The 23,739-nt window shown below is 42.5% G+C and overlaps 3 protein-coding genes across 17 annotated transcripts in view; all 3 read right to left on the reverse strand.

Annotated features, from left to right (window-relative positions):
- Window positions 1-977: 977 nt before the first annotated feature.
- LOC142968560 (transformer-2 protein homolog beta-like) lies at window positions 978-4,815 on the reverse strand. Of its 4 annotated transcripts, XM_076108481.1 has the most exons (9): window positions 4,645-4,815; window positions 4,065-4,106; window positions 3,333-3,466; window positions 3,027-3,186; window positions 2,717-2,905; window positions 2,390-2,505; window positions 2,069-2,272; window positions 1,901-1,971; window positions 978-1,767 (listed from the first exon to the last, which is right to left on the reverse strand). In XM_076108481.1, exons 1-9 carry the CDS (start codon window positions 4,675-4,677, stop codon window positions 1,757-1,759), a joined length of 960 nt encoding a protein of 319 aa, XP_075964596.1. In that variant the 5' UTR covers window positions 4,678-4,815; the 3' UTR covers window positions 978-1,756. The 4 variants fall into 4 exon arrangements, with proteins under 4 accessions (XP_075964596.1, XP_075964597.1, XP_075964595.1 ...); XM_076108482.1 differs by lacking the exon at window positions 4,065-4,106; XM_076108480.1 differs by having other exon boundaries at window positions 4,065-4,773.
- Window positions 4,816-5,346: 531 nt separating this feature from the next.
- Window positions 5,347-12,428, reverse strand: senp2 (SUMO specific peptidase 2). 3 transcript variants are annotated; one of them, XM_076108477.1, is made up of 17 exons: window positions 12,125-12,426; window positions 10,962-11,023; window positions 10,740-10,852; window positions 10,126-10,192; window positions 9,945-10,026; window positions 9,652-9,814; window positions 9,015-9,121; window positions 8,815-8,897; window positions 8,642-8,690; window positions 8,490-8,562; window positions 8,230-8,376; window positions 8,013-8,144; window positions 7,145-7,378; window positions 6,833-6,912; window positions 6,630-6,714; window positions 6,445-6,540; window positions 5,347-6,370 (listed from the first exon to the last, which is right to left on the reverse strand). In XM_076108477.1, the coding sequence occupies exons 1-17, from the start codon at window positions 12,271-12,273 to the stop codon at window positions 6,308-6,310; spliced, it is 1,785 nt and encodes a 594-aa protein (XP_075964592.1). In that variant the 5' UTR covers window positions 12,274-12,426; the 3' UTR covers window positions 5,347-6,307. The 3 variants fall into 3 exon arrangements, 2 of the variants coding, with proteins under 2 accessions (XP_075964592.1, XP_075964593.1); XM_076108478.1 differs by lacking the exon at window positions 6,445-6,540 and having other exon boundaries at window positions 12,125-12,428; XR_012959041.1 differs by lacking the exons at window positions 5,347-6,370; window positions 6,445-6,540 and having other exon boundaries at window positions 6,646-6,714; window positions 7,081-7,378; window positions 12,125-12,428.
- Window positions 12,429-13,369: 941 nt separating this feature from the next.
- pcnt (pericentrin) overlaps window positions 13,370-23,739 on the reverse strand; it is a 32,493-nt gene continuing 22,123 nt past the window's right edge. For all 10 annotated transcript variants that reach the window (XM_076108470.1, XM_076108468.1, XM_076108465.1 and 7 more), the window contains 18 exons: window positions 23,410-23,589; window positions 22,264-23,301; window positions 21,053-21,223; window positions 20,722-20,881; window positions 20,145-20,479; window positions 19,932-20,034; window positions 19,567-19,739; window positions 19,204-19,479; window positions 18,969-19,126; window positions 18,716-18,845; window positions 17,717-18,508; window positions 17,401-17,601; window positions 17,041-17,259; window positions 16,518-16,741; window positions 16,356-16,435; window positions 16,138-16,279; window positions 15,906-16,033; window positions 13,370-13,916 (listed from right to left, as the gene is read on the reverse strand). In XM_076108470.1, coding sequence (XP_075964585.1) covers window positions 13,873-13,916; window positions 15,906-16,033; window positions 16,138-16,279; window positions 16,356-16,435; window positions 16,518-16,741; window positions 17,041-17,259; window positions 17,401-17,601; window positions 17,717-18,508; window positions 18,716-18,845; window positions 18,969-19,126; window positions 19,204-19,479; window positions 19,567-19,739; window positions 19,932-20,034; window positions 20,145-20,479; window positions 20,722-20,881; window positions 21,053-21,223; window positions 22,264-23,301; window positions 23,410-23,589 — 4,554 coding nt within the window. In that variant the 3' untranslated portion in view covers window positions 13,370-13,872. The remainder of the gene's footprint in view (window positions 13,917-15,905; window positions 16,034-16,137; window positions 16,280-16,355; window positions 16,436-16,517; window positions 16,742-17,040; window positions 17,260-17,400; window positions 17,602-17,716; window positions 18,509-18,715; window positions 18,846-18,968; window positions 19,127-19,203; window positions 19,480-19,566; window positions 19,740-19,931; window positions 20,035-20,144; window positions 20,480-20,721; window positions 20,882-21,052; window positions 21,224-22,263; window positions 23,302-23,409; window positions 23,590-23,739) is intronic.

Consider the following 23,739-nt stretch of genomic DNA (forward strand, 5'->3'; position numbering starts at 1 on the left):
CCATCCCTGTATATAGGGAGCAGTGGGCTGCCAATGACAGGCGCCCGGGGAGCAAACAGGCGCCCTGTTTCTTTTAACCTTAAAGATATTTTATATATCTTATTTTACTATGCAAATCCAGATGACAGAGCCCTAAATTTCATTATTTTATGTCACATTTGTTATTAATAAACAGACATGTTCGAGTTAACTCCCATGTTTTATAATTTTCTCTTCAAATGTAACAAAAAAAGTTAACACCTATTAGAAAACTTTTTTTGTAAGGTAATTGACCTTTAATCTTTATTTTGTGTGTATGTGCATCATTCTAACTGTTCTGTATGTGCTGCAAATATTTAAATTCTTTGTATATCTTGTCAATCATTTTATTTTTTTGTTATTTTATACTAAATATTTAACTTTAAAAAAAAGCATATTACACATGTAAAATCTTACCGTTCTTAAGCACATTTGGGAATCGTCGGGTTTATATCTTTTCAGTTTACTTTACTGCCGCTCTTTCCGTGGTGACGGAGATGTTAAAGGACATGCACACAGACATAACAGCATAATAACATACCAATACATAATAGGCTCGTGTTCAGACAAACAAACATTTCAGAACGGAAGTATATTCTTGATATTGGAAACTGTCTATGACAAAATATTGTTCCATGAAGCTGTGCTGGAGCTTTTCATCGTATCACACATCTTTTTCTATTGAGTGTAGTGTAAACAATCTTTCAGATAATTGCCTCACATTATATTTTATATTTGAGTCTGTCGCTAAAAACTAAAACTCAAACTGTCTCACTGCGGCCAAAACAGAAAGCAAATGTCCTCTGGGACGTTGACAGAGCATTAAAGACAGTACATGGGCAGCTTGAAGGTAGTCACTGAACCATCTGATTTATGCAGTATTTATATTACCAAAATGATTTATGTATCCAGGATAGCCTGAATATACATTTCATAAAATACCCAATTCTGTAGAAAACTCAAATTGTGACAAAACGGCTTTATTATGGAAGATCACTCAAATCAGGGTGCATGCGTAATGTCTAAGCAGAATATTTTTTATTTATTTGTCAAGAAAAAAAACACACCAAATAAACTGTGTGATGGGACTTCATGGTACAATACCTGCATCTAAAACCACGGGGCAATGCGGCCATCACAGTATACTACAAACTGTCACTAGACAACAGAACAACTGACCAAAGTATCATTTTGTGTATGTACAACACCCCAAAAAAAGAACTTTCCTCCGGAAAAACACAAAAATAAATAGAAGAGTTGGTATTTAAAACATTAAATACGTGCAAACTGGGATCTTGACAGCTATGTACAAACAGCAAAGTTAGAAACTATAATATAACTGCCAAAGAAAATCCTGCTTGAATAAAAACAAGTCTGAGCTGAGCATAAACAACCCAGCCCTTTCTGTATTTAGCAAACAAGTTTTCATTTTCTGTTTCAGCTGTTAGGATACCCAAAAATAACATCACAGGTTGTTTTTGGTGCAGATCTGAAGCGTTGCTCATTTTCACTTGAACCTATTATCTGAAATTTTAGGTTTTTCACGAGTTTGCCTACAAATTTGGTTATGATAAATTCACCACTGACATTTTTTTAGACCTTCAATACATAAACAAATCCAGAATTCATATAACATACATTATCTAAAAACAAAGCAAATAAAACAAAACATAAAAAGTCAAGAAAAAGAAAGCATCTGAACAATAACACTGAAACTGTAGCCTTCTTCTCCAACTGCTCAGTAGTGACCTGTGAAAAAAAGACAGGGGAAGAGATTAAGTGCCAGACTCAGAAGGTTACATAAATATCTTAATTTCATATATACTATAAATATGTCAATATAGCCCAGCGGTGTAATGATAGAAAAATGGTTTAAGCATACGTGGCGAGTAGGACCGGGACCGGGATCGTGAGCGGTACCCCCTGCTGTAGTAAGGAGACGGAGATCTGCGTCTGTAGAGGGAAAACAAAACCGCAGCACTTTCCTTTAGACTGTTAACCATTAATCAGAGACTAATATGACAAACAGGCTACGGGGAGAACAACTTACCTGTATGATTTGTACTCTCTGTCTTCATAGCGATCATAGTCACGATCATAACTCCGGTCATAACCTCTGTCGTAGCCCCGGTCACAGTCCTTCGAGGGCCGTCGTGATGAACCACCACTACTGCTACCACCACTGCCGCTACCGCTGCCGCCGCCGCCGCCACCGCCGCCGCCGCCACCACCTCCACCACCACCGCCACCGCCGCTGTAAAACACACAGAATAAACGTCAGTGACACCTTGTAAGATACCACACACACACGCACAGTAGCTTCTAGAAAATGTCCCCAAAGACAAAGATGCGTGGGTTAAGAAACACTCACTATGTGGGACGTCCCATGTAGATTCCAGGAGTGGGTGTATGGGCTCGTTTTGTGATGGAGAAATCCACTCGGATCCTGCGCCCATCAAGTTCCATCCCATTAGCACGCTCCTTGGCCTAAAACCCACAACAACAGTTAGGAGACTTTTTTTTCCGAATAAGATAAATAGTTGTCATGTTTAACCGTTGCCCTGAATGCAATGCATTGCACAGACTTCAGTCAAATCCCCTTTTTATACAGATACATGTGTAAGACATGGTCTATTGAATGCATAGAGTCAACATTATAAAAATGATCTCTGTGATATCTCTGTTTTATCCTCCTCACCTCCTTGGAGTCCTGACAGTTTTCAAAGTAGACAAAGGCAAAGCCTCTTGAGCGACGCGACTGCTGGTCATAAACAATGTTGACGGCACTCAAAGGGCCGTATTTAGAGAAAACCTCCCTCAGATCTCTCTCCGTGGTGTAGAGACTCAGTCCAAACACACCCAGACAGTTGTGTGGGTCTGGGTTGGCCTGTTAAAGAGAGGAGTGTAAAAATATTGCGGGCAAATGACCCGTCACATCACTGCAAAGAATCCTGCTTTTCTGAAGCAAATCAGCAACCTGGGTGTCTGACCAGAGAGAATATATATACCCTGTTTCCAATGTGTCTGCGACGATTTGACATGGGGGAGCGGCTATGGCTCCTATGCCGGCGGTACTCCCAGCTACGAGAACGGCTCCTGGACCGGTGTCGGTGGGAGCGGGAGCGGGAGCGAGAATAATGCTTGCGTGAGCTTCGATGGGAACGGGACCTGTGGACGGACATTAACTTAACTCCGAGTATGTAATGTACTTGTGTCACGTGTACAAAAGCTTTATAAAATGTAGATTAAGAGTCCACATACCCCACACTAACTTTGAAAACACCTCCTTCATACGCACATGAAAACCATCTCACCTGGATTTGGATCTGGATCGAGATCGGGATCTCGACCTGGAGCGGCGGGAGCCTTCTTTAGAGCGTGCTGGTGAGTGGCTGGTGGATTTTGCTGAGCCCCGAGGGGACGCACTCCTAGAGCCAGGCTGCGAGTCCTGGGCAGACAAGACACCAAAATAAGAAACCCTCTAAAGCCAATTGTGTGCCAAATAAATAAAAGGGCCAGGAGGTGACAGCGTTGACCTCTACATCTTCAGAGAGAGTTCATGACATTTCATCACAGGTTTGACACTACACTTTTTTTAGGAATGTGTTTATAAAGAGGTCATAAAAAGCAATACATAATTAAATAATATATTACGTAATTTAGCTGAAGACAAGATTGCACAAAAAGTAAAACCTAGAAGGTTTGGAGGGATTGACCAGTGACGTTTCTGATAGAGAGAAAACAAAATGCTCATGCTTAAGAGAAAGAAACAGGATGAAAAAGAGTAGCATAGGAAATCCTGTTAGGAAAATTAATCATACCCTGGTATACTTCTGATCTTAACTTCATAACTTCTTTAACTTCATAACAACCCTTCATTTCTTCTTTCTTCAGTTTGACATAATGACTTCTTTTTCCTCCTCTTCCCCCATTTACCATCTGCCATTACAACACTAGTAGTGGGGACAGATCTTGATTGCTTCTTTTCAGCATCCAATACATTAGCATGCATCAACACCATCAGCGGCAAATAATAACAACTTCACATCTGACACGTCTTCCGCCTTTTTCTTTCTTCCAACCTCAACCTTAACAAAGAACAAACAAGGGTGATAAGGCAAGTTGGTTTCTGTAAGAGCCAAAAGGTACACAAATAAATAAAAAAACAGGAAAAACAACATACATTAGCTTAGCTGAATAACGTTACACGTCTAGGTTAGCTTGACTGGACCTAAATGACTTTGTACGGATACAAATATGAACATTACAGCCATTAAATATTGACTTGTAGTCATTATTTAATGTTTACCGGCAGTCAATATTTCTATAGTTAAGGTTACGTAACAAGTCAGTAAGTTAAAAGTAGCAAAGCAAGCGCACGGGTGGCTAACGTTACATCTCTGCTATGCTTTGTAGGCCGTAGGCTTCAACGTTATATCTTTTTTAACATTTACTAAACACTAACTACTGTTCTAGTCAACGTTACTCAAATAAACGCTATATAGACACATTTCACTCAGGTTTGAGGCCTGTTATCAAAACGTATTTACTGCCATTAACTGACCTGCAGACGCAGCTAACATCTAAGCTAGCTAGCTGTTAGCTCAACTTCTAATCACAACTCACCTGCTCCCTGAACTCTTTCTCGGTGTCGCTCATGTTATTATTACTAGGCGGCAGATGAGCAAAAAGCACGTGGTAAACAAGAGTTATTCAACTGTATCGCCCGCAAAAATTTAGCGCGCAGCAAACGTTGGCTCTGCACGAGCTAGCCTTAAGTCGACTAATGACGTAACGTCAGCGAAGCAGTCGGTTTCCTGCTCTGGTTTTTCACAATAAAAGCTGAAAATTTCGCTCTAACATTTATTTGATCGAAAAGCATGTTATATAAAGGCCGAATAAATAAGTATTAACTAAGTTTAATAATATATTTGTTGAGCAAAAAAAAAATGCCATTTTGGGACGTTTCATATCTACACTGTAAGAAACGCTGGGTCACATTACACGGAAGTCATTGAAGGAAAAATCGAGAATTTTCCATAAAAATGACAAATCGGCCTGATGAACTCGCTCTCGCGAGGTGTATGCAGATCTCACATAATACAGTTATGCAACATACAAATACACACTGGGGTATTGTATAAAATACAAAGGAGAACCTTTTACTGCAGGTTTATTGCCCCATAATGATTCTCAGAAGTTGTAGAAATTGCGTGCTCGCTCTCTGTAATGTAATATTTAGAGTAAATGTGACAATTTATTGTAATATAGACTTTAGCAGACACCATCCTGCTCCAGATGAAGCCTTTAGTAGCACTGCAGGAGTCATTTAATATATCAAAACGAAATACTTTATTACAGGGAGAAGAAAAAAAAGAAAAATCACATTTTTAAAGCATGAACTCAAACATGCATGTGTGTACAGTAGAGTGCTATGCAGTATACTATACTGTAAGCAGATGTAATAGCCCTAAGTAGCCTCTTGCAATATGCTCATGGAAAAGATTCACAGAAGTAACAGCGCCTTAAGTTACATGTGGGGAAACAACTATTAATGCTCCACTCACATGGAGAAAAACAAACAATAAACACATTCCAAAACACTTTCTTATCCAGTCAAGTCATAAATAATAGCAAAACAATCATACTACAAGCATTCAACCATGCATATTTTGTCTCAAAAGGGGACCGGAAAGGAGGTATTTTGATTTTCATTGTCTATTTTACAGAGAGATTGAGTTTCATGATTAAATAACATAATAGTTAGTTGCTGTCCACTCTGTTGATCATAATTGGAAAAGAACATATCACTGCAACAATCCAATTTAACAAATTCTAAATCAGGCTTTGGAGTTGTATGTGACCAAGCAATTTCCAAAAATATGCAAAAGCATTGCTCTAAGTTGAGTTCAGTGTTAAAGGGCTGAAGGCACTTCCGGCAGAACTTCAAACAGAAAAACCCAACAATCCAAAGTCAATAAAAAAAGCCATTCAGTCAGTAGTGCTAACGTGTTGTGTAATACCTACACTTCTTCCATCCCGATAATGTCTCCAATTACAACTCAGAGATTACAAAGTGTCAATACGTCCCCGACATAACTACCTCTTAAGACTAGTGTTATCATTTCTCCAGACAAGAACAGCTACACTGGGTTAGATTTCTGTCAGTTGAGTCCACTTCTTTGGCCCATTCATTTATTTTTCTTCACCATGTAGTCACTGTACACAGATGTTGCTCCCGTTTAGAGAGTCACTGTTGTTAGGCGTTCATTGAGATTGTTGCGATCCTCTATTGCAGTTTCTGATTGAGGATTTCCCAAATCATCAATTTCCTGAAGAGAGGCATGTGGCACTGTAGACAAAGAGAACAATGTTACTCTGTGTTTATTTAAGTGTCACTATATTAGGTGAATATAAAGTGTTCACCTGTCTAAAGGTGAGAGGCCTTCCTTTTGCGATATAGTCAGCATATTTACAGACAAAAACGCCACAGTCACTGCCATTCTTCTGCTGGGGAATCTCCTACAGAGGCATGAGCAGTGTACAAAGCATTCATCTCACAGTACAAATATTCTATTTAGTGATAAGTCATTCATCTCAGTTTTACTTACAGCGGGCCTCAAGCTTCCAACGGTCCATTTGGGGCTGTCCAGCTCTCTGCCTTTCTTTGCTTTGTGCTCCTCTCTAAGGTAGAGTCTGGAAAAGGAGAATATTGATGATTCATTATGCAAGAATATAGGGCGACCTATGGTTTTTTAAAAGGTATTTAAAAAAGGCCCGATAATGAAAGCTTAAGAACACAATGAGGACTCACAGTAAAAGACTACAGACGTCCTCGTGCCTCTGTCCCATCGAGTCATATGACCTCACCGTCTTTGACTTAAAATCAATTACCTGGAAAGAGAGAACATTTTTTTAAATATGACGCATAATCAACCTTCCTTGGAAAGGAAATACTTATAATTAAAGTGACAAAGTCATTAATTGATTATCAAAACACAAGTTTCCCCCCAATTCTTGGATGAAAACTGCTAAAGCAATTAAGGCACTGTGAAGACTCACCGACTGAAAAAGGAGGATTGTGACATGGCAACAAACATGTATAGTGGTTGTGGTTCTGACTCACAGCCATTGCCCAGTGGACGCCAAGGTGCAGAGGGACCAGGATGAGGTCGTAGAGGAAAAGGTCGACAGCCTTGGTCCAGCGCTTCACAGCCGTGTGTCCTCCGGCCTGCCCGCCTCCTCCACCTCGCAGCTTCGGGAAGAAGAAGGTGCTGAACGAGTAGATTTTCAATCCTGCTGCTGCTGCTGCTTCACCGGAGCCTCGCTCCACAACCAGGGACAGGTAGAAGTTAATCACCTTGGTAAATGAAACAGATGAGGCACAATACAATACATCTTTTACACATAATACATGATTTATTATCTCTTACTTTTCACTGAGAAAATGGGACTGCTTCTTTATTAATTTAAGCACATGGATGATACAGTATGTTGCCAGTCGGCATTACATTACGGGTGAGCCCAAATAAGATTAACGCCAGGATCTCACTGGAGGCAGGACTGCTCCAAAGCATAGAGCTATGTCGAGGTCCTTTCTAATAAATATCGAAGATAGATTTTTGAAATTTGATAATGTGAGAGGGGAACCGGGGTAATTGAAACTCTAAGAGAGCAGCGGGGAGGAGAGTCAAAGCGTGCATGGGATGCATATGTTATTCATCAGAATGAGATCATGTATAATCACGTATAATATATATCTTTTGTAGCAGATCATCAATGTGTTTTCTTGCCAGCTTTACTCGCAGCACATGGAGGAAATAGACCAGACGCATTAAACTATCACTGAAGATTGTAGGCCGGCCGAGGACCTTCGCTGCTCTGTGTGTGAACAGCCCAATTGGTTGACTCGGACACTGAGCAAGCGATTATCCTACAAAACGTGAGAGCTTCCTTGTCCAGTTCAAACGGCCGCACTGACTCCTAGCACCTACCTCATCGTTGAGCCAGCCGCCTTCCTGCAGAGTGGCCAGGTCTCTCTGTGTGATGCGTAGTTTGAAAGCTGCACTGAGAACAAGGTTGGGATCGCTCTGAGCCAGAGCACTACTCACCTCCGCTGCCATTTCCTACACACAAAGACGACGAACACATTCAAGAAAAGAAATTGTCAGCACAGGTTCTTCAACACGGTGACTGACAACACCACCTCACCTTGGTCAGCCTGGGTATGTCCTCATCACTGTGCCTTGTATGTGCAGAATGTGTGTCTGGGAGACTGACAGCAGGAGTCTCTCGGTCCACTAGATTGAGGCGAGTTGCTACTTCTGTGGAAAGGTCCAAATCTTCTGCCTGTTTCTGCTGTACTCACGGGTCGACATAAACAGACGGAAGTAACAAACTTCTGTTTCCACCAATAATCATAACTCAAACGGTGCTTTGACGTGTCATGAATGAGCGAGATAAATGACTACCTTAGCACATCTAACAGGCTGTGTGTCCTCAAGAAATCCACTGAAAGTCTTACTAAACGTCAAGCTACCCCACCTGGAAATGAATCATTTAGAACAATAAGCAGATTAAATCAACATACTGTATATACACACACACACGTTACTACACTAACCTGTCCTTGGGTGCAGATGCATTTCTCCATGTAAACACGCTTGGGGAAGCTGTTCAAAGGGACAAGTAGGATATAATTATAACTTAATTCTACAACTACTACTCAGAAATATAAACATCACATAAAACCACCCATCACAAACAAATACATTTACAGATGCAGATGATTCTTACCCGTGTATCCCGTCTTCCTGGACACTGATTCAAAGGCTTTTCCTGAAGCAGCAGTTTTGTAATCAACCTGTGAAAGCGACTCACTGGGAGGAAAAGGAGAAAGGAGCTATATGAGAGTAGCTCATGTCCGACAGTGAGCTGTTAAATGGACCTTCATGACATATCTAAATACTCCACATGAACAATGGGGTTGTACTCACTCTTGCGGTTTTGTTTGGTTGAAGGGTAGTGGTTGGCTTTTGCTGTACTTCTCTGAGACCATCTCCAGCAGACGCCTGTAGTGCTCTTTATTGTTCTGCTTTATGGCCTGAAGGGAGAACCCAAATACATGATCACCGACAAAGTCAAGTGGTACAGAAAGCATGATTAGTGGTGAATATACCATAAACTACATAAGCATGTAGTTAACTGGTAACTGTACTCAAAAAAGGGTGAATCTATTCTACGGGACTTCTTGTCTGTTTCAACAACCCTTTATAATCTAACTAAAGATAAATCAGACTATATTAGCTTGTTGCTGATATATTGTATCGGTGTATAAATTGGCCAATAATTAACAAGGAATTGCAGTAAAGAAATGCCAACCTGGGTTTGAGGTAATTTAATTTAATCTAATTGTTTCCCCTCCCAAAAACAAATCTAAGGGATCGATCCATATCAAGATTATTTATGCATTTATGTTAAATAATATAGATTTTTCAGTGCCGGCCTCAAAAAACGTAGCATCAGTCGTGATTTTAAAGACTTCTAAACAAATAAAAAAATTGTACAAACGATGCCAGTTTGTAAAGTATCCTTATGTAAACCCAACAGATAAAAACCTGAGGACTGTTTTACCTCTTCCACAGTTAGACTGGGCTTGAAGCAGCGGTGGTGCCCAAAGCCATTGCAGCTCAGATCGGGGTTAGTGGTTCCCACCCTCAGAGCAGGTCTGGAGGGAAGCAGCTGCAGGGAGCCTCTCCTCTCCCTGTCGGGGAGCCCCGCAGACAGCCCTGCTCCGCTGGATTCAAAAAGGTTATGTACATTAGCAAAGAAGCATTTTTTTTAAAAGGTGATACTGATGGTTATACAGCCCTGTAGGTATCATCACAGCATATTGGATGAGTGAAGGGAACTGGACCGTGACTTGCCTGTATTTCCTCATTAAAGGAGGCGAGGAGTTCTGAAAGGGATTCTTCCCGCTCCTGTCATTCACTCCGGCTACTGGTTTACCTGAGGACAAATCACAACGGGGATAAAGGGATGAGAGGACCACTCAGCAAAGAGTGCAACTGAAACAAAGAGACATAAATCACAGCCGTCCTCACTTACTCATTCTCCACTCAGTACTGTTCAGCCATGAGGTGTGGAGCTCATCGATCCCCATCAGAGTAACAGGCTGCATCCCAACAGGAAACGCAGAGCAATTAAAAAGATAGACGATACAAATCACAGACGTAACAGTAAATCAAACTTAAATTGTGCTTACTCCCTGTTACTGATATACGTGTCCAAACTCTACAGGATACAAAACAGTTTTAAGCACGCTACAAATGTGAGTTAGCTGGACAGTTATGTTCATGCTGTACTACATACTAAATATAGCAACACCTCTATCCAGAAGTGTTCAATTGTGGTCACCCAGGAAGCATTTAAGTACAGAGTGTGAGCACTACGATTGATATTTACAAGACAAGATGTGAACTGAACATTTTTAGCAGCCGTGCATCGTGGATGTATACAGAGAACCGGATACAGTGTTGGACGGCTACCGTCGATTCTTATTAAAATTGTTCAGTGGCGCATGAAGCCAAAACGGCTCAAAAAGCACTAGTAGTAGTTCATTCCCTAGGGCTCATTCACATGAATGGCAGCACGAAAAATAACTCTGGATTTGGCTATTGGACACAAATGCACATGTGCGACGAGGGAGTCGGAGCACAAACCTGCCTGTCTTCATAATGTCCGGGCTTCTCACACTTGGTCGTCAGCGGGTTCTTCAGCCTGAGCAGGTTTGCTACTCCGGCCACCGTCTTCTTCACAAAGCTGATGACTACATCTGACACACACACACACACACACACACACAGGACGCCCCAAATCAACAACAGTCTTCCTTCTGTGCGAGACTTCATTAATATGAGGATAATCTGTTTCTTGAAACAAACCTCGCCGCCGTCTTTTCGCCTCTACCTGGTCACTCTGGCAAACACCGTCTGCAACATCAACACTGCAACAAGAAGAACTCAGTTTGAGATGAGGGATATTGACAATATCACAATATTTCTGACTCGGTAACGTTACATCAACAACGTGATGACAGATTTGGGTTCGTTTTAATTTGCGCCTATCTTATATTTTGAATATTAAGCGTCTACTTCGTTAGGTACACCTGTCTACAACTAATGATTGTCTTTATTGAGTAACCTGCAACGTTTATCTGGGACGTCTTCAAACATCTTGTCTTGTCCAAAACCCAAAGATATTCAGTTTCAGTGTCAAAGAACAGAGAAAAGCAGCTAAACCTCACTTTTGAGAGGTTCAAAACAGAGAATGTTTAATCTTCGTGATTAGGCAATATTCAAAACAGTTGCCAATTCTGTCAATGTGAAATGTATCTAAACGCATTGTTATACCTCTCTGATATATATTGGGGCGACAATATAATACAATTCAACTGTACCATGAACTACAGCCTCCAAAACACCCTGTGTTGGCCGATATCAACACCATGAACTGCAGCCTCGTAAATGACCATGAAGGCCATAATATATTGCAGGTCTGTTGTATTTGACTGCATTAGCATCATTTAAATGTGACTCCATTAGCATCACCTAACGTTAGGTGCTGGAGTGTAGCTAGGGTGACATGACATGTCATTTGGGTGGCTGTCTGTGCCTTTAAGAAGTTAAAGCAAGCTAATATTAAATATATTCTTTAGGTGTTTCAATATGGACGTTTCATATAAATTAACTGAATGTCACATCACTATTTTATGTTACTGGTTATTGTTTGGTTAAATCTTTGCACTACTGTTTAGTTAATTTAATATTATTCTATTTCATTGTATATATTGTGCATTTTATATCTAATACTTTACTGTTATTCTTATTGTATATATTGTGCATTTGATATTTTTTTACTCTGTTATAAAATTGATTAATAAAGTATCTAACTATATATCTATTCACACGGTTAACAAGAGCTAGCTTGTCTTAAATGACTTAACGTTATAGTCAATAACCTCCTCATTGTGACTGGATACATAATTTGACATAACGTTAATCGAATCCGTAAATAAATAAACAGTCTCTGATCTTCAACCACCGACCTCTGGTAGTTCCGTTTCGCTGGTCTGCTGTGGCTCTCCTGCGCTCGCGCTTCCACGCCAGGTCGCGTAGGTACCTCCTCGCTCACGTTACCTTTCCCCGTAACGGGCTCAAACAGCGACGAGATTCCGTCCACTATCCATCCATACATCCCAGACAAATACGAGATAAGTGTATCGCGGTCCAGGACTAATTTCACCACAGATAAAGACGTCAAACACCGATCTACGACACACCGCCCGCCGTTTGGCTCGTTAGCTTTAGCCGTTAGCAGCACTGTGCTGATATTCGAAGGATGTGCGTCATCATGTGTTGATGTCTCACGTGGTGCGAACGTTTTACGCGCCTACAGGAAAACAGAGTGGGCGGAGTTATAAAGTATAATCGGAATGGAAGACAATAAATGGAGGAACGCCACACAGCGGCTTCTGCTGACTTCATAAACAAACGAACCCCCTGATCGAGAGTTTAAAGAGCGTCAGCGTCAGGTCAAACTACCTGGCTGCTGCTGAGCTTCTCAGATGTTGATCTGTTATATATCTCCGTAATGCTCAAGAAAACAAACTAATAAATGGGGAGGATATTGTTGATTACATTTTAATTACAAACAAGAGTAATCAGTAAAAAAAAAAAATCAAGGCAAGCCCGTTTCAGGAAAATAAAATATGAAGATATTAAACACTCATTGATAAATCTAAATTAGGAGTAAAAATTATGTATTTTTACTAAATAACTGATAAAGCAGCTTAGTAATTTGATTCAAATACAAACCTGATTAATTTGACTGTATAGGTTTGGAGTAAGATTTAAATGTAATTTATTCTCATTATCTACTCAAGATCATTTTCTGTGTTTTGGTTGATCTTGTATTAAAAAATAAATAAAATCATAAAAAGTCGAATGAAATCTTTAGTAAAGATGTAAAAATGAGACACCAAAAGCATAGTTTACATTTTCCATTACCGGTCATTTCCAAGTGCCACAAATGGCAACTCTTTACAATTATCTCATTATTTTTGGAATGAAAATGACTTACCATCTCATAAATGTGACTTCCCATGAGTATTTGTAGTTTTATCATCCCAACAATGAGCGTGTACAGATTTTATCTTTATCCGTTACTGGACATAAACATTCTGCTCTGTTGCCGTTATTGTAACGGTCAGAGTATTTGTATAAAAGTAGTATTTATGTTAGTTTATCCCGTATTAAGGTTAACTAAATAAATAGCACACAACAATCAAACATCTAATATGAAGAATTTTATACTTCAGGATATAATTCAATAATGAGGTGCCATAAAACAAACAGTCTTTACACCTTCATTACACATTTAAAATATTTATCAACTTTATGGTAGAAACATGGAGAATACAAAAAACAAATATTGTTCAACTTTATGCAATAATGTGCTCACTATCTTTGTTAATCATGGATTTACAGAAAGAAAGAAAAATCAGTGCAAATTTGGACAAATGTAAAATGATCATCAGTTGTATTTACAAGCACAAAATATAAAGACAATAAAAAAAATAACATTTAAAATAAAGAAAAATCATTTGTTCTTGCAACATCTCAAGCTGACCTTCAAACACTATTGTACAGAGAATAGAAAAATGACAATAGAAAATATTGAAAAATAATTTAATTATAAAAATCAATTCTTTAAAAAAAGGTAACACAATATTCCTTTCTACATATTTCAGTTTTCTACAGTTTTGGAACGATATGCAGACGTTCATTCATTCAATCAATGGTCGGATAACTTCGGGTCGTGCTGGAAAGCAGACGAACCTAAAAGAACAAAACAAGGTGATTAGCATCCAGAGTTTAGACAAATAAAATCCACACAAACTATCGTAAAGTTAAAGACAAAACTACCGCTGATGGTAGCAACGATTTTCATGAAAAAAACACATTAGCCGTTACATCTTTTTAGGGTTAATATCTGCCTCTACTGCCAAAATCTTTAACACTTAAAGTTAATTTAAACATCAGTAAATATTGCTAATGGAGGTTAGCAGAACCCCCAAATATCATCACCAGATTAAATATTCAGTTCTATAAAACCAAACATGTGAAGAGAAGAGTCACACGTGACAGTCCGTCGTACTTCAGTGTAAATGTCCTGCAGGTTTTTGTTATTGTAGCGTTAGAGGATTACAATGGGGTGTTTGAATGTCTCAGTCAAAGTATGAGTAATATTTAAATTTACAGGATTATCTTTTTAATGCCTTTTTTTCCTACCGTTTCAGTTCATGTCTGTATGTATGAAACCAGGTTTACAGGTAATCCCTCACAGTGAATCAGCTACGGTAGAGCTTTTTAATAGAGCAAGCATTGCACGTTACTGCTGTTAAAAGGGAGCAGTGGTTCGTTAAAACTTGGGCTATGAACCAAATCAGTCCGGCATTCATTTCTCAGGGTTTCTGAAGGGTTCACCGAGTTAAATCAAATACCAAAAGACTTTTTGAATACCACATAGTATGCAATTTAATACCTGTTGCACGATCATAACGTCCAAAGTATGTGAACATTATGTTTATAACTAAATTTTAAACCATGTTAATTGACTGAATCATTCTGACATGCACTGAAACAAATAGCGGGCTGGATAAGTCTGCATAAAACATTTAAAAATGAGTTCTACATGTGCAATCTGAAGACAATGGACTTTTAACATAAATATAGGGGGATCATAAACATGCAGGGCATGCATGTGTCAGACCAGAGTGCTACCACCGCTAGTGCCCCCAGTGAACGATGGAAAGCACCCGTTCTGAGAGGTGTATCACGCTGCTTTGACATTTGGTGGAGTGAGTATTTTTACACTCACACTCACCTGGACCATTCAGGTAAAGGGGCGACAAGCAGCTCAGGTACAGCCACGTCCTATTCTCCTGCAGCCAGCGCTGCCGATAACCAATCATATCAGGGGAACAGGCTGACTGTATCCTCCTTTCATCTTTAGGGGGCGGGGCTAAATGAGTCTCGCTCACTAGGGTTGGGAGATGACAGAGCACACAGGTTTTGTGGGATTTAATAAATGTTTTTCGTAGTCTTGTAATGAACTCTGTCACCAGTAGTGTATTTTCTGTGTATATTTCTCTGATCAATGGAAAAAAAAAAAAACTTTCTGGAATATTAGTGACCGAATTAAGAGACATGCATCTTATGCTGGGATCAGACTACACAATATTTGTGTCTTAATTTGGTATAATGCTTGTGACCCAGGAGTGAAAGACATAATTCCTCACTTTGCCATGTTTAGAGCCGTTTGTGCTCCTTTGGGGCAATGTCACAGGGCAAGTTGTAGGACTTGTTAGTGGCTCTGATATATTCTGGATCTTTTTTTATTCGTTTGAGCCCTCACCAGGCTGATGTGTGGTCTGATCTCGGCATAAGAGCTATAAAACATAAACCCAGTGCCCTGTAACATCTCCCAGTGTGATATCACTCGCTACAACTATAATTATGGGGCTCAGAACCCAAGAAGGTGTGCTTCATAATTTGGCTGTTTTTGGAGTGGGATCACCATCACCATCACCAGTATAATGTCTAACCTAACTGTTCGCTGCTCAGGCCCAATCACTGATACATTGTAAACACAAACATGGACTAGAGTGCAATGAATGAAACCCAAGAGGTCCCCCCCAATCTTATAACCGATGAATGGACTCAGTGTTCACCCGACACCCTGTGTTTCCAGTCTGCACCAAAATGCCATCCACCTTTGTGCTGAAATCCACCAGTTTCCCCTTCCTTATACTTAATGCTGTTCACCTTGTCTCGCTCCCACCAACCGTTGCTGGACTTTCTCTAGATGGTGGATGTATTCTGTCAGAGATCTCTCTGGATCCTCAGACGTTCCTCCTGAATGCTCTGAGCCCAGACTGGTGCTGGAGTAAACCCTGTGGAGAGAAGACAGCTCAATGATGAAAAATGACAGGAATTTCATTCAAATATTTGTGAAGACATCCACTTAACAATGGAGAGTTTAAGAAAGAGCCCGAACCTGTTGTGCAACCTGAAGGGTGATTTTGTGGGTGGAACAAGAGCCGACACCGTGTCTCTGTGGACGGCACTGCTGTCTCTGTTTGGTGGCGAGTTGAACTTTAATCTTGGATGTTGTTGCCTTAAAACTTCAGCTTTAGACCCTGTAAGAGACGTTAAGATTAAACATCCACCCACTCATACACACATGGCATCATTAAACGTGTTCACTGAGCTGACCTTGAGCATGCCCATTGACGGTCCCAGATACAGATAATCTTCTGATTGCTCTCTGCCATTTCCTGGTCAGGAACTTCATTCTGAAAATAAGGTGAGATTAGTGTTATCCATAGACGAGTCCGAGTTAAGTCCTGAATCTTTCCATCTTGGGAAGCTCCCTACCTCAAGACAGCGATGACGACTCGAACGGCAGCCCTAAATCGTCCGAGGGGTCTGTTGTGGGAGAGTGGGGGGGCCGGCCGGGCCCCCATGCGAGCGATGAGACACAGTGTGTCCCGCTCACACTGCTGGAAATCTCCCACCAGCAGCAGCAGGTAACGCTTCTGGTACACCAGAGCTTTCCTGAAGCTCTCGGCGCGGAGGTAGCGCTCATACAAGCGCTGCATCTGAAAAACAATACAACACACAGGTTGTATGATATTGTATATCAGCGTTACAGTCGGGTGTTCAAGTTGACATTGGAATTTGATTTTTACAGTTAAGCCAACATAGTCATTAAATAATTTGGATTCACCAAAGTTGGCCCCCTGCACCTTTTCATTACTACTCAAAACAAGAAATCTCTCAGGGGGGGGGGGGGCTAATAACTTCCATCAACAGTACAGAAAACCCTGCAGTGATTATTCTGGTCAAATCTGTTCCTGGACAGCTTATTAAAAATATGTACAATGTGTTTCGTACTGACCTTGCTGTTGCTGGTCACATCATTGATGGGCCTGTTCTCAGTTTCGGTGGTGAGCTTAGCGAGCTCGTTCTCTGTGCGCCGCAGCTGTCGCTCCGTGCAGGCGAGTGTGTGTTTGAGGGCGGCTCTCTCCTGACTCAGGGACGTCACTCGCTCTGTAAGTTCAGAGTTCTCCTTCAGCAACCTTTCCGGCAGACTGGGGGACGACGGCACGGACGATGTCTACGGCGAGAAAAGTACATTGAACTTTACAAACGGCCCAGTGAGTTTACGTTCATCCAACAGTGATAAACTACAGGGTTTTGTGGCACAGCACTAAGTTTTGGTTGTCCTGTGGTGTTCGTGTAATAACCACTTGTGTACCTGCTGGTTTAGTTGCACACTGCCGGCCTGGAAGTCGCTTTGGCGATGCTGTGAAGATGCGGCCGTGTGATGCTGCCCTGTGGGTCGTCCAGACAGCCTCTGAGCAGCCATCTCTCTCTCCTCTCGTTCCAGCTCTACCAGAGTGTGCTGTAGCTCCTGCATGCGCTGCTGGTCCTGTTGCCTCAACAGCTCCAACTCGCACTAAAGTCAGAAATGTTTGAAAGGAAGCGTGTTCGTGTGTATCCAGAACTTTCTTAAAACATTGCATTTGTCAAGGCATTGAGCAAAGTAAAGAAGTAGGTTGATGATATTTTACCAGTTTGCTGTTGGTCCTGTCCTGTCGTCGCTCCCTCTCCATCTGCTCTTGCTTCTCCTTCCTCTTCTCTCTCTCCCACTGGTCCTCCCTCTCCCTCTCTTTGTCCTTCAGCAGTCGCAGTCTCTCCTTCAGCTCGGCCAGTTCCACCCCGTGGCGCTTGGACCGCTCTCGCTCCATCTCTAAAGCACAGCTGGTTTCCCGTTTCTGCTCCTTCGAGGTCTCCATAGCTACACGATGTCGAGCGGCGGCCTCCTGCTCCCTCTGCAGCTCCACCCTCCTCGTTCTGTCCTCCTCTTCCCATTTCCTCCTGCTCTGCAGTAGCTCAGCTCTCAGTTTGTCCATCTCAACTACCAGCTCCTCCCCCTGCCTTCGCTCCTGCTCCAGCTGGGCACGCATGTCGGAGAGGAACTTCCCGTCTCTGGCGGCATCCGCCTCGTGTCTGCGGCAGAGTTCACCCACCTGCCTGGAGTAACGGTCTCTCTCTTCCTCCAACTTCCTGCCAGCATTTTCGAGCTTGGAGTGAATTTCTACTTGGCAAGATTGTGCTTCAGTCAGGAGGCGCTCAAGAAGAGTCTTGTCTTGCAAGTTGAGCTCTCGTTGGTGAGCAGAAAGTTGGCGTTCATCTTCCAGCTCCTTCTGGGTGTCTTCTAGGCGTTTCTCCAGCAGCACACTGCGGGACTGTTCAATCTGAAGCTCCCGTCTGAGGTTGCTGCAGGCCACCCTCTCCTGTTCCACCTGACCCTTAAGAGCAGTGACCTCTGACCTCTGCTGCTCAGAGGAAACCTGCACAGCCTGGAGAGGGAAGAGGCGAGTCATCTGTCAGTAAAATTACTATGTGCTGTTTTAGTTGACGACACGTAATTCCACACCTCTCAATCTGTATGACCGGCCTTCAAATGTTCGTGCTGGCTCACGGCAATTATTTCATAATTTGAACACCAACTTTTATATGAAAATAGACAGTACAGTCAGTATGCATGCGTTAGGTCCTCGTCTTACCTCTCTCCTTTCCTCCTCCTCTCTGTCCTTACGGAGACTCAGAGCTCTCTCCTGCTCCAGTTGTTGTTGAAGCTCCTGGACTCTCATCTGCTCCCGTGTCAACGCTTCCTCACCCTCTTCTACAGCCATCCTGAAGGGGGAAAAAAGCACAACCCAAACCTGACTTTTACATGTTTGTGTGAGTGTAACAGAAACATGGAGAAGAGAGCGAAAGTTCATACTAGCAACACCAATACTTAAATACTTAACATACCTGACTGACTGCATTTTGTTCTTCTGCTCTTGCTGAGTGTCATGAGCACATTTCAGTTGTTTCTGGCTCTCCTCCAGCTCAGTCCTCAGGTGGGAGTCACCCTGTCCGTCGGTTTGGAGCTGATCTCTGTGCCCGTCATCTTCATCTCTGTAGTCAGTCTGAGGCAGAAAGAAGAAGGTGATCAGCAAGTAAAGATTTCAATTTCAATGTCTCTTTAAAAACCACAGAAACTCACGCGTGTGTGTCTCTGGGCCATTCGACAGAGCAGCTCTCGGAGAGCAATCACAGTCTCCTGCAGCGCCCTCTTCTCCTGCTGCCAGCTCATGGGGGGGTTGGAGGAGGCGTTGTCCCGCTGGTCCAGTGTGATGGCGCCATCTTCAGAACGATGCTCTCTCTGACTCAACGAGAAGGCTCTCAAGTCCGAGACATGAGGTTGCGTTGAGGACGCGGCGCGGCGTTGGGACAATGTGAGAATTCGGCAGCTTTCTTGATACACCTTCTTCAACAGACCCTGCAGGAAGACGGAGAAGGAAACCGAGTAAAGTCTAGGCATATTGTGAAATCAATAGAATTACTGCCAAGTTCAATTGAAGCCTACCTGAAGCTCAGGTGACAACAGGTCATCACTGTAGCTCATACTGCCTGCAGCACTGTCGGTGTTGACTGTGGGGTTCATTCCTCGGCAGTGGAGATACTCAAGAAACTGAGCGTCCAGCCTTTCAGTCTGTTCCAGCTCTACTCTCAGCCTCGCACCCAATTCTGAACTCACATCTAAAAGCACAAGAGGAAAACAGAAGAGTTAAGTAGATCAATTGCCAATGAAAAGAAAAGAATAATTAATTGATGCAACTAAACAAGCATCGTCTATGTAGCCAAAGCCTTATCTATCTTATTTCTCTCTGCCATGAAACCCAATTTTGTCCAAAAACTATAAAAAATAAATAAACTAGAGGTAATACTCACTGCTGCCATATCCATCACTGGCCCATTCTGGTGCAGACAAGGAGGATTCGGAGCCCAGGGAGGAAGGAGGTGCTGTTAGATCAAGTTCTTCCAATTCACGCACCTAAGAAAAAAGAATTACAAAACATTAATCAAATATTTAACCAGATTTGAACCAACGAAATGACCAAATGCCACAAAGGAAGCATGTGTGGAAGTTTTAGACTAATGTACTTTATCAGTGTCCAGCGAGTCGAGCATGGAGAAGTTGTCAGACACCGACACGGAGCCTGGGGAGTGGGTGCTCTGTGTGGCTGGATCTGGTGTGATGGTCCTGGAGTGTGGAGGCTCCATCACCACCCTGGGTGAGCTCTTGACCTGGTGGAGGTCCAGGCCTGTGCTGTTCAGGTCGCTGAAGTCGGACAGACGAGAGCCGAGAGCCGAGCCGTGGAACCGTTCTGGGATTCTGTCTTCGGCGCATTCGAGTCTCCTTAAAACCTCGGGAGAGCTCAGAGAGGCTTCGTCACGAGAGTCGCTCACAACATCCTCAAAAGATCTGTGGGAAATATCTGATGGATGAAGAAAATAAATCATTATGAGAACCTGTTACTGTTGTGATGCCACAGAGGTAAAAGAGTTTTAGACCCTCTAATAGCACTATGGGGCTGTTTTTCTACATTTTGTCCATCTTGTGCATGCAGACGAGGATGCACATGCTAAATAGGTGGTCAATTACTTCTATGTCATTGGTGTGAATGTGCCATCAAATATAACAGCAGAGTACATGTTTGCAGCACTGCTAAGTGCTCACCCTTCTGCGGGTATCCTTGCTGGTGTCGGTGTTGTTGTAGTTCTCTTTGCTGATAGGATAGTTCCTCTTCCAGTGCAGCCAGGTCTTCCTGTAAACCTCGAAGCTCCGCCTTCAGCCGCTGGTTATCAGTCTCCAGGTCGACTAAGGCACGGTCTTTGGTCTGACAGATAGAAATACATTGAACATTAAAATACAGCTTATTACACTCAATCCACTACCGCCATGATTTTAGGTCTCACAACAAACAGTGGATCCGTAGAGAAAGACAGATCTACTCTCACTGCTTTACAACTTGTATCTAATACTCTGTTCAGTTTTCATATGTTCCCACCTGTCCCTCCTCGTGTAGTTTCTCAGCCCTCTCTGAGCTGGTACTCAGATCCTGTTTCAGCGCAGTCAGCTCGGCACTCAGAGCCCGATGCTCCTCCTTCAGTCTGGCGAGTTCAGCCTCCCTCTGTCTCAAGGCAGCGTCTGCTTTAGCCAGAGTCACCTCAGCATGGGTCTGAGACAAAGAGGAACATTCTCATTAGCAGCCTTTCTTAGTATTCATGAAACCCTGCATCCACATATATATATCCACACCATTTTCTAACTTTATTTTGTTCATAGCATTCTGTTTTTCCTGGAAAAACTACGGTTTACATAAGAGCAACAACCGATTTGCAGATTTGCAAAGTAAATACCTATTTAACGAGTACCACATGTACATGCTGTGTTTTAACTCCGACTCATTCCTTTATATACCGCTAGAAACCTCTTTAGTACACATAACGACAACAATGGCTACATTTGCTACAAACAACTATCAACTCATCAAAATCAGACGAGTGCAAAGCCGTGCAGCAGCCCAACAAATGCTTTGCAGCCTTTTTTAACGACTAGAACGTGTCCTTACCACATCCTGCCAAGTTATCACACAAAAAAAAAGAAAAATAAAGTGCATTGGAGGTTTAAAGAAACCAAAACAGAGCTAACAAAGATTTTCCTGCTGCTTCCTCATTTTAAGGTCACTTCCTCCGTGTTAGTAAGAGCCTGCAGTCTCGGGAGTGACGCGGCGATGTGACGGTGTTACGGCAGTTAACTACAACCAGATGTGGTTTCGCCTGCAGTCGCTAGCACAGCTGTACGCTAGCAAAAAAAAGAGCAGCAAGATATTTGCTCTCTGCACATCAGGCCTGTTGATGAAGGTTTACCAAGTTTTCTGAATGACTTTAAAACTGGAGCACAGGCTGAAGAAAAGGAATTGTTCTGGTTCTCATGACCAGATTTTAAAAAGCACAGCCAGTGCATTTACCACATACATTTTAAGAAATTTATATTCAGAGACATAATTACGGAAACTGAAAATAAAAGTGTGTTTATAAACTTAGAAATGATGTAAACAAACCTTTTTACACCATCAAAATATTAGGTTATCAATTTATTTTCTAGATATTTATTCCCTTTATTGAAAGGCCTATAATTCAATGAGGAAGTTAAAAGGAGGTCACGCATATGCATTTGAAATATTACTGTACATTTGCATCTTGCATTGACACTCACCAGCACTTCCTTTTGAGCCTCTTCTTGACTGGTTTCCTTCTCACTGAGTCGACCCATCAGGTCCTGGATACAGGCTCTCATGGAAGCCACTTCCTGCCTGAGCCTTTCGATTTCCTCCTGGAGTTGCCGCTCCCTCCTCCTCAGTGCCTCCCGTTCAGCAGAAAGCTCTCCCATCACGGTCTTGAGGGTTTTCAGCTTTGTCCTTTCCTCAGCAACCAGTGCCTCCATGTCCACCATCTCGGCCCTAACCTCCTGGACTTGTCTCTCAAGAGTGAGACTGGTTTCTCGAAGGACTTCTATTTCGGTTTGCATTTCCTGCTCTTTTGATTTTAGACTCTCGATCTCGGTCACGCTCTCCTGTTCATTCTTTTGGAGTTCCATAACCAGAGAGCTGAGGCGGACATTCTTCTCATGCAGTGCGCTCATCTCTTGAATTTCGCAACTGTCCCTCTCCTCTTCAGATAGTTTCCTCTTCCCCGTCTCTTCTTCTTTCCGGGCTTTGACTTCCTCCAGCTCAGCTTCCTTGACAGCGAGGACACCTTGGAGTTCATCTGCCCTCTCCCGCTCAGCTGTCAGCCTCTTTCCGAACTCCTCCCCGTGTCCACTGAAATCTTCCTCCTGGGTGAGCAGTAATCGCTCCAGTCCGTCCTTCTCTGCCACCGCGGTCTCCAGCTGAGTCTGGAGGGCCTTGAGACGAGATCGGAGGGAACGCGACGAGGCAGAGCGACTCAGACTGAGCTCTTGCTTCAGGCTGAGCTCTTGCTTCAGGCTGTTCGTCCCTCCCCTCCTCGCCTGTCCCTGGATGGTATAGTGGTCCGGTTCGGGGCTGGGAGCCGGCGAGGGGTTAATGCTGTCACCGTCCTGAGAGTCACTGACTTCATGCAGGTTGGGGCCTAATGTGGCGAGTTCGGCCTGCAGCGTGCTGATGACCTCGTGAAGGCGCTCCTCTTCTTCCCGTTTGTCCTGACGCACTCTCGTGACTTCAGACCGAAGGTGTTCCACCTGTGAGCGCAGATCCTCAAGCTCCGCCTCCAAAGCCTTTTTATCAGAAAGACGAGAACAATTAATGAGACAATTATAATTTTCCTCATAAACTGTGGGCACTTCCACAGAGTCTGCATGTCTTCTGTGTGCACATATTCTGACCTTGTTGTCCCCGGTGTTCTCCAACTCCTGTTCCAGTTTTTGGATCTCCGTGTTGAGCTGGTCGATCTCCTGATTCTTGTCCTGGAGAAATGCTGAGGAGAGCGTCTCTTCCTCTGTGTCCTCCACCTCGCTTTGTTCCTCCTGCTCCTCCTTGAGTATGGTGAGAGCGGACACATTTTCCTGCAAGCAGAGTTGTACAAACCAGTTCAATTCTAAGTTATATTGTAAGTTTTAAGCTGATTTTTTTCGGTTCTTTCTTGTTTTATTAACTATTAGGAGAGAATAAAGATGAGAGGAAAAACTAAAAATATTCTCGGGGGATTATAAATG

This window comes from Anarhichas minor, unplaced genomic scaffold (assembly GCF_050575085.1).
Source record: "Anarhichas minor isolate MPS153535 unplaced genomic scaffold, ASM5057508v1 ptg000040l, whole genome shotgun sequence".
Taxonomy (NCBI): Eukaryota; Metazoa; Chordata; class Actinopteri; order Perciformes; family Anarhichadidae; genus Anarhichas; species Anarhichas minor.